This window comes from Dunckerocampus dactyliophorus, chromosome 16 (genome assembly GCF_027744805.1).
Source record: "Dunckerocampus dactyliophorus isolate RoL2022-P2 chromosome 16, RoL_Ddac_1.1, whole genome shotgun sequence".
NCBI classification, from domain to species: domain Eukaryota; kingdom Metazoa; phylum Chordata; class Actinopteri; order Syngnathiformes; family Syngnathidae; genus Dunckerocampus; species Dunckerocampus dactyliophorus.
The window spans coordinates 7652187-7661393 of NC_072834.1; the positions used below are offsets into that span (position 1 = coordinate 7652187).

The 9207-nt window shown below is 41.3% G+C and overlaps 1 protein-coding gene across 1 annotated transcript; it reads left to right on the forward strand.

The window, feature by feature from the left end:
* The first annotated feature begins 1939 nt into the window (after positions 1-1939).
* Positions 1940-8284, forward strand: casr (calcium-sensing receptor). Its single transcript, XM_054755251.1, has 6 exons — positions 1940-2058; positions 2820-3126; positions 4069-4908; positions 4989-5210; positions 6952-7075; positions 7149-8284. The coding sequence occupies exons 1-6, from the start codon at positions 1955-1957 to the stop codon at positions 8282-8284; spliced, it is 2733 nt and encodes a 910-aa protein (XP_054611226.1). The 5' UTR covers positions 1940-1954.
* Positions 8285-9207: the final 923 nt, after the last annotated feature.

Consider the following 9207-nt stretch of genomic DNA (forward strand, 5'->3'; position numbering starts at 1 on the left):
CTTAGTTTAAAAGTGCTGGAAGCTGGTAATCCCTTCTCACATAGTGACACGTACAGGATGTTCTATGGATGATGCAGCGTCAGTGTGGGGACTCAGAGGAGTCAATAAGTTGTAAAGTTAAATAGTTTTTAGTCGAGACGTGTGCTCAGCAACAGATTGAGGTGTAGCTCATCAGAGCAGAAGGGAGACTGTTTGAGGAACCTAATGGTGCAATCCACAGCTTCTAGGGATTCTATCCTGTAAATCGGCGAATGAAATAAACATGCACATCATATTCAAGTGTAAAGCCAATTAGCTAAAACAAAAACGCTAATCCTGTAAATTGTACTTAAAATAAGTTTGGCCTATTATTTAGTACTTTCCTAAAACCTTCCCACACTTTGAGTACATGGTTTTAGGGTGAGTAGCCTTTATTAGCTGAAGGAAATGGACAGGCCTTCGCCCTCGTTAATGATTCATCGGGACCAAGAGAGCTGAGAAAGTAATTGTCCACTCAAGTCATTCCGCACTCAGGATATTTTGGTTAAACACCTTCAAATGACTTGCTGATGTTCTACAGTTTTGTAGAGTGAATCTACAGTAGATGCAGTGAGCAGAAGGAGGTGAAGTGGTAAGTTATTTTCTATATTATATTAGTAGATTGGTTTTATTTGGCCGTTTCATAGAATACACGTTTCTAGGTATTTAGACACTTTGCACACAAGACATCATTTTGTCACCTTTCACATCATTTTGACATTTGTAGTAATTAGATATATTTCTAAGTGCAAAAACATTTATTTATTTATTTTTTTTGCTGTTTTATAGAGTGAATGCAGATTCAATGAACAGAAGAAGTTGAAGTTATAATTTAATTTCGATGTCAGCTCGGTTTTATTTGGCCAGTTTTAGTTTACATAGTTTACATACTGTGTTGCCTGCCTTCTGTGAATGATGCTCTGTTTTTTTGGTTTTACACTTTTCACAACGTTGGCTTATTTTGGGGAATTTCTTCATGGAAAAATTATTATTATTATTTTTTTAAATGCATTAGAAATTATATTTCAACTAAACATAAGGGTTTAACACATATGGCCAGAAAAGGAAATGCAACTTTGTGTACTTTATGTATTTGTATATTTGTGTTATGATTGTGTTTTTGGTGTGTGCATATAGAGTATATATAATATATTGTAAAACTGAAGGTACCAAGTGCCAAAATGGGTCCTGGGTCAGTTATTATTGGGTCGCTGATTGCTGATTTATTCATGGTCAAACACATACAGGACATGTTGATTGATATTTGTTGCATTGATTAACGTTTGCTGTGGTTTTTGCATCATTCATTTCTATGTACTGTACTGTATGGCTACAGATATGACGTACGACTGTAGGTTTTTGGTCCCTGGGAGTAGAAAAAAAGTAAAAAAAAATGTTAAGGAAACCTTTACAAAGTAAAGTATCACCAGCTGTTGGCAAAAAATGTATTAAAGAGTTGATTGAGTGGATGCTCACACAAATTGGATATTAGAATGTGAATAAACGGGGGGCAAAGTTGAATTCAGATGGCAAAGAGGAGAGTTACTTCATTACCACGCCTACGCCCCAGCATTTTTCCAGCAGTATTAGCAAGCGAGATGCAAGCAGGGTGCTTTTAGCTGTTCTCCACGGTGACTGGATTCAATGGCCACAGCAAGGGGCTGCGGGAACGAGGCTCACTGGAGTGTGACCCCTCTCTTACTGCGTCGCCTTCATCACAACACTTGTGTTTCTTTCTACACTCAGATATTCTCGACGCAGAGTGAACATGAACGTCACACAGCAGCACAGCAGCCGGCAGATCGACGAGCAGAGATAAACGTTGGCTAAATAAGGTTCCTTTCTGGCAGAAAAGATGCTATTTGTTCTCTGCTGTCTGCTGCTCTTTGGCTCCACCTGTGTGATTTCCACCTATGGGCCCCATCAACGAGCGCAGATGACAGGTGATATCTTGTTAGGAGGGCTCTTCCCCATTCACTTTGGTGTTGCATCCAAAGACCAAGACCTGGCAGCACGGCCTGAGTCTACACAGTGTGTCAGGTGACCTATCAGTATCATTATTAGGTACACCTGCACAATCTACTGAGATTCAGTAGTAGAAAAAAATCAGCTTTTGCAATGACAGTAATGATCCCTTATGACGCAGCTGAAGTATGGATCTCATTAGATTTCATGTGTACCTAAAAAAATGTCCAACAAGTACAGTGGTACCTCAGTTTTCATTTTCTGGCGAAAAGCAAAATATACAAAAAAACAAAGCAAAATTTCCCACAGAAAATTAATCTGTTTCAGTCACCCAAAAATACAATCAAAAATAGGTTTTATAGAGAAGTATTATAGTTTTACAAGCAGAGACCAATGCAAAAATAATTATAATTGACGACTGGATTGAACTAAAAATGAAAATTTAACATCGTGTTTACCTTTATTGAAGACTCTTGCTGGCGAGGACGGCAAGGAGCACAGAGGGAGGAGGGACGCCATCTTCGTACTTCACGATGACTTCTTTCTTGAATTTAATGGTGTTTCCCACCTGCTTTATCAAATGCAACTTTTTTTGATTTATTTAGCAGTTGCACTGAAATCACCAACATTTAGGGTGCTTTGGGCACTCGATTTCACAGAATGATACAGCACAGTGCAAACAGACTATTTGTATGATAACCGAGACAGTGTGCAGGGCAAAACTTTCATCGAAAACTGAATCATAAAGAACTGGGGCGTGTGAAAACCGAGGTTCGACTGTATATTGTGCTGTGTGTTGTTAGCGTTTTCTCAATTTTTGGTATGTTGTGTCCTAGGTTTAATTTCCGTGGTTTTCGCTGGCTCCAGGCCATGGCTTTTGCAATCGATGAGATCAACAACAGCAGCACTCTCCTGCCCAACATCACTTTGGGCTACAGGATCTTTGACACGTGCAACACAGTGTCAAAAGCGCTGGAAGCTACTCTCAGTTTTGTGGCGCAAAATAAGATCGACTCCCTGAATTTGGATGAATTTTGCAACTGCACAGACCACATCCCAGCGACCATCGCTGTTGTAGGAGCTGCCGGGTCCGCTGTTTCCACAGCAGTGGCCAACCTACTGGGCCTTTTTTATATTCCTCAGGTGAGTATATCCTGACTGTAAACTTTATTCAGCAATGAAGCGTATTTGAAAATAATTGAAGACAAGTTTGTTTTTGTTTTTATTTGTATTTGTATCTATTAATAGTATACTGATAATATAGCAATGACCCCGGCTCCTGAACATAGTCAGCTGGGATAGGCTCCAGCATAACCCCGCGACCCTAATGAGGATTAAGCGGCATAGAAAATGGATGGATGGAAGATAGCGATGGAAAATATTTTTTTCCATTAATACTGTGAATTCTTTTCATTACAGTAAAATTTTCGAATATGGTTCCTTGCTTATATAAAGCTTTATACAGTATGTAATAACATAAAAGTATATTATACAGGTATATCCTTATTATAAATAGAATTATTCATTTGAAAAGGAAAATAACATAAATAACATAGCACACAGTCACGCAGGCCACTCTGTGTGGAGTTTGCATGTTCTCCCCGTACGTGTGTGGGTTTTCTCCGGGTACTTCGGTTTCCTCCCACATTCCAAAAACATGCATTTTAGGTTAATCGGAGACTCTAAATTGTCCATAAGTATGAATGTGAGTGTGAATGGTTGTTTGTCTATATGTGCCCTGCGATTGGCTGGCGACCAGTCCAGGGTGTACCCCGCCTCTCTCCCGAAGTCAGCTGGGATAGGCTCCAGCATAACCCCGCAACCCTAATTAGGATAAGCGGCATAGAAAACGGATGGATGGATTCACTTAATTTAGATGCCCTGAAATGCACTTTGCACTTATGCATTCCTGATCAAAATTTTAAGACCGGTTGTGCAACGCATCCAGCGGCATCATAGTTAGTTAGTTAGTTTGACAAAAGAGCTACTTCCAATACCAGTACTGATTGATATTGGTAATGAAGCGCTGGACAATAGAAACTTAATAACAGTAGGAAAATATGGGTCTATTTCATTATGTTTCAGATCAGCTATGCCTCATCTAGTCGCCTACTGAGTAACAAGAACCAATATAAGTCCTTCATGAGAACCATTCCCTCAGATGTATGCCAGGCTACAGCAATGGCCGATGTGATTGAGTATTTCCAGTGGAACTGGGTCATCGCTGTGGCCTCTGATGATGACTACGGTCGGCCTGGTATAGAAAAGTTTGAGAAAGAGATGGAGGAGAGGGACATCTGTATTCACCTCAATGAACTCATCTCTCAGTACATGGAGGACCACGAAGTTCAAGCTCTGGCTGACAGGATTGAGAACTCCAGCGCTAAAGTCATTGTGGTGTTTGCCAGTGGTCCAGATATGGAGCCTTTAATCAAAGAGATGGTCAGGAGAAACATCACAGATCGCACTTGGATCGCCAGTGAGGCTTGGGTGAGCTCGTCTCTCATTGCTAAACCCGAGTATCTCGATGTTGTGGCAGGGACAGTTGGTTTTGCTTTAAAGGCGGGACACATACCTGGATTTAAAGAGTTCCTGCAACAAGTCCATCCAAAGAAAGACAACCATAATGAATTTATCAGGGAGTTTTGGGAGGAAACCTTCAACTGTTACCTGGAAGACAGCCCTAGACTCCAAGAAAGCGACAATGGCAGCACAGGTTTTAGGCCTTTGTGTACTGGTGAGGAAGACATCACTAGTGTCGAGACACCATACCTGGACTACACCCACCTTCGTATCTCCTACAATGTATATGGTGCAGTTTACTCCATCGCACAGGCCCTGCAAGACATCCTCACCTGTACACCTGGGCATGGTCTTTTTGCAAACAACTCCTGTGCAGATATCAAGAAAATTGAAGCGTGGCAGGTAAATCTTAAACTTTATCCACAACCAAAGCTGATAAATACTTTTAATTGTAATCCAAATGTTTGTTTTGGGCAACACAGGTACTAAAGCAGCTAAGACACCTCAACTACACTAAGAGTGTGGGTGGAAAGAGACATTTTGATGAGAACTCAGCAAACTACACCATCATAAACTGGCACAGGTCTGCTGAAGATGGGTCTGTGTTGTTTGAAGAGGTGGGATACTACAATATGCACTCAAAGAGGGGGGCCAAGCTGCTCATTGACAAGACAAAGATTCTGTGGAATGGACACAGCTCTGAGGTACATGTAGTACAAGTCTAAGTGTTGAAGTTCAGCTTGGCAAGGTACAATGTGTTTCTACAGTGGGGTGTGTCAGCAGGACAGGAATGGCTCCATCATCTAAGTAAACAGTGTGACATCATCACGGACATAATGTACCACCTCAGTGTATTAACCAAGCAAATAACTGCAGTGTTTAGCTCCACTCTTACCTCAATGAGAGGGTGCTGAATGGTACAAATTATTCTGGCACCTTTCATAACTAAAACAAAATACTGTGTTGCGTATGCAGAACCTGATGACAGCAAGACTTAAACAGCATTTCTATAGTATCTTTTTACAGGCTCTTTACACAAGACCGACTTTAAATAAATGCACAAAAACTGCATGTTTTTCATGAGTACATTTTAAAAACAGTTTTTTTTTAAGTGGAAGGTTTTTAAAACCTCAGCATTATCCTTTACATAAACATGGAAGGACATATTTTCTACAACAGAGGATGTGTGCAAGCGTCAGTGTGTCACATTTATGAATGAATAGAGTACAGTCGAGGCAATGGGCTGAATAACGCTTCTCCGGTAAAGTGTACATTGACTGCGATACAGGACTGTCATGACTCAAATTTCCGCCCTGGTTATATGCAGAATATTAAAATAGACTTTTGGATAAGGAATTGATCTGACCAGGGTATGCAACTGTACTTGAAGACTGGCTTGGGTCGGCTCCATATGAGTGGGTATGGTTTTTCAAACCATGTTTAGCTTCTCCCATAAGGCAAGAAGTGTAAGTGGACAAAATCAAAAAACATTGGAACGCCTGCGTCACAGTAGAGGCCGAAGCATACAGGAAGACTACATGTTGCACTAATCACCAATCAATTGCTAATGGTCTATAACTAGGAATCACTCCCATGTTAGATGCATCAAAATCAGCTTTGCAAACCACTAAACTACCAATGTGCCCTGAATAAATGTTCCAGTGAATTAGGTAGTCACTTACCTTCAATAACAGCTTCTTATGTGAGATAAAAAGGTCAATTACGCAATGTGTACATAGTAGGGCTATGGAATAAACACAAAAAGCATTTCACACGAGTGGTTCACATAGCTGACATGCATGCAGCTGGCATGGGATTGATTCCCATTCAGAATCATTCAGCCTGTGATTGATGACCAGTCCAAGGTGTCTACTTTTCACCCTAAGTCAGCTGGGTAGGCTCTGATCCGGCAATGGAAAATGAATGAATGAATGATGAATGGGCACTTTGTAGTGCCAGAGGAAAGGTATATACAGTGGAATCTAGGTTTTCGTCATTAATACGTTCTAAAAGATTGTACAAAAACCGAAGTCGTTTTTTGCATAGGAAATCGTGTGAATCCAATTAATCCATTCCAGATATTTATTCTAGAGAATAAATAATAGTTTTACATAAAAACAATGTGAAATACTTATAAATGAGGAAAGAAATGGATACATGAACATTTAACTTCACTTTTCCCCTTGGTTTTAAGGGGTAGGGATAAGACAAAGGGGAAGGACTAAGAAAATTGGGATTCAGCCTGAGTCACCAATGCACAGATGCTTGGTTTGGGCACTGTTTGGCTGTCTGATAACCAAGACAGTGCACAAAAACCAATTTTTCTGAAATAATTTTCATCACAAACCAAATCCTACAAAAAACGGGGCGTACGAAAACCGATGTTCCACTGTAGTGCATGTTGAAGATGGGGCTTTGCTTTCTCTCATGTCATATTTTCGCCAGGTGCCCTTCTCCAACTGCAGTGAGGACTGTGAACCTGGCACCAGAAAGGGCATCATAGACAGTATGCCCATGTGCTGCTTTGAGTGCACCGAGTGCTCAGATGGAGAGTACAGTAACCACAAAGGTATGTCTAAGCCAGATGATGTTGGATGTGTCATAAGAATGCAGTTCTAATGGTGATCTTATTGTTCACACAGATGCCAGTATTTGCACTAAGTGTCCCAATAACTCCTGGTCCAGTGGCAATCACACCTTCTGCTTCTTAAAGGAAATTGAATTCCTCTCCTGGACTGAACCATTCGGAATAGCTTTGACCATATGTGCAGTACTGGGCGTCGTAGTGACAGTTTTTGTCATGGGAGTTTTTGTCAAATTCCGCAACACCCCCATAGTGAAGGCCACAAACCGAGAACTGTCTTACTTGCTGCTCTTCTCTCTCATTTGTTGCTTCTCCAGCTCGCTCGTCTTCGTCGGAGAGCCACACGATTGGATGTGCCGTCTGCGCCAGCCAGCTTTCGGCATCAGTTTTGTACTTTGCATTTCTTGTGTCCTTGTCAAAACCAACAGAGTGCTTTTGGTCTTTGAGGCCAAGATCCCAACAAGTTTCCATCGTAAATGGTGGGGGTTGAACCTGCAGTTCCTCCTGGTGTTTCTCTTCACCTTTGTCCAGGTCATGATATGTGTAGTGTGGCTTTACAACGCCCCCCCATCCATCTATATGAACCATGACATCGATGAGATCATTTTCATCACCTGCAACGAGGGCTCTGAGATGGCTCTTGCCTTTCTCATTGGCTACACCTGCGTCCTGGCGGCTATCTGTTTCTTCTTTGCATTTAAATCCCGCAAACTTCCAGAAAACTTCACAGAAGCCAAGTTCATCACTTTTAGCATGCTTATATTCTTCATCGTTTGGATCTCCTTCATCCCTGCCTACTTCAGCACTTACGGGAAGTTTGTTTCAGCCGTGGAAGTAATCGCTATTCTGGCGTCCAGCTTTGGCATGCTGGCCTGTATCTTCTTCAACAAGGTCTACATCATCCTCTTCAAGCCCTCCAGGAACACTATTGAGGAAGTCAGGTGCAGCACGGTGGCCCATGCCTTCAAGGTGGCCGCCAAAGCCACGCTCAAACATGGCACTGTGTCCACGAAAAAGTCCGGCAGCATCGGGGGATCATCTGGCTCTTCTCCGTCGTCCTCCATCAGCCTCAAGACAAATGGTGATGGTGGCGAGACGCCTTCTGGAAGGCACAAGCCGAGGGTAAGCTTTGGCAGCGGGACAGTCATGTTGTCTTTGAGCTTTGAGGAGTCGAGGAGGAGTTCTTTGATTTGATCGTCTACCTTTTAAACATTTGGACTTTATTTTGAAATGAAAAGTAATGTCATCATCTCTAATGTGCTTGTTTGACTATCAGCATTGAGCTGATGTATTATTTTACACTATATTCATACACATTTTGTATTAAAAACATTAGTTTGGATATGGTCACAATTGTTGGTGTGGGTTAAAATGATTACAGAGAGATGTCCAAAGTCTGGCCATTTGGAGTCCATAGCTTGTTTTTTTTTATTTGGCCTTCTGTATATTGTACACATTAAATGAAATACATCATAACATTATGATGGAGGATTCGGGCCAGGCTGTTGTAATATTTCAAGAAGAAATTACAGCACATGCCACTGACACTAGTAACTATTTGCTATGCATATGTTGACCTACATTGGATAGGTGCATGTTTAATAAACAAAATGTGAAGAAAATGCCAATAGTTAGCAGAGGTCTTGCTGTGTTGTCCATTTGTTGTCCATTCATCCATCTATAGCTAGATTCAAAAGGTGTAAGCACTGCACTAAGATGGAAGCTGTTCTGTGGCATGCACGTATAAGTTCGCTTTTGCTGCACAGCTGTAAGACCATACCAACGTGAATTTTAGATCAATGCACAACAAAAGGAATGGAAGCCCTGAAAAAAATGACAACGTATTTGCTAGAAGTTCTACCAATGCTTCAATAAAAATTTCCATTACAACAGCAATGTTACCGAGGTCTGAAGAGAATTTGTGACTTTGGAGTGTTTTTTTGGGGGGGAGAACAGTCTTTATTTGCTTATCTCAAGTATGTGACCAGAGCAAACAGTGCAGATGTTTCTCACATATAAATGCTATTCAGACTATGGGCCTACAGTAGGCAGCTGTGACGTAAACACACATGCAAAAGGAGCACCTTTACGGATGGCACTGTTTGCCTAAAGCCACT

Excerpts from the sequence above, each read along its gene's own strand:
- casr (XM_054755251.1), top strand. The coding sequence starts at position 1,955 with ATGACAGGTGATATCTTGTTAGGAGGGCTCTTCCCCATTCACTTTGGT. Across the intron at positions 4,909-4,988 it reads AGAAAATTGAAGCGTGGCAG|GTACTAAAGCAGCTAAGACA; the intron begins GTAAATCTTAAA and ends TGGGCAACACAG. Across the intron at positions 7,076-7,148 it reads AGAGTACAGTAACCACAAAG|ATGCCAGTATTTGCACTAAG; the intron begins GTATGTCTAAGC and ends TTGTTCACACAG.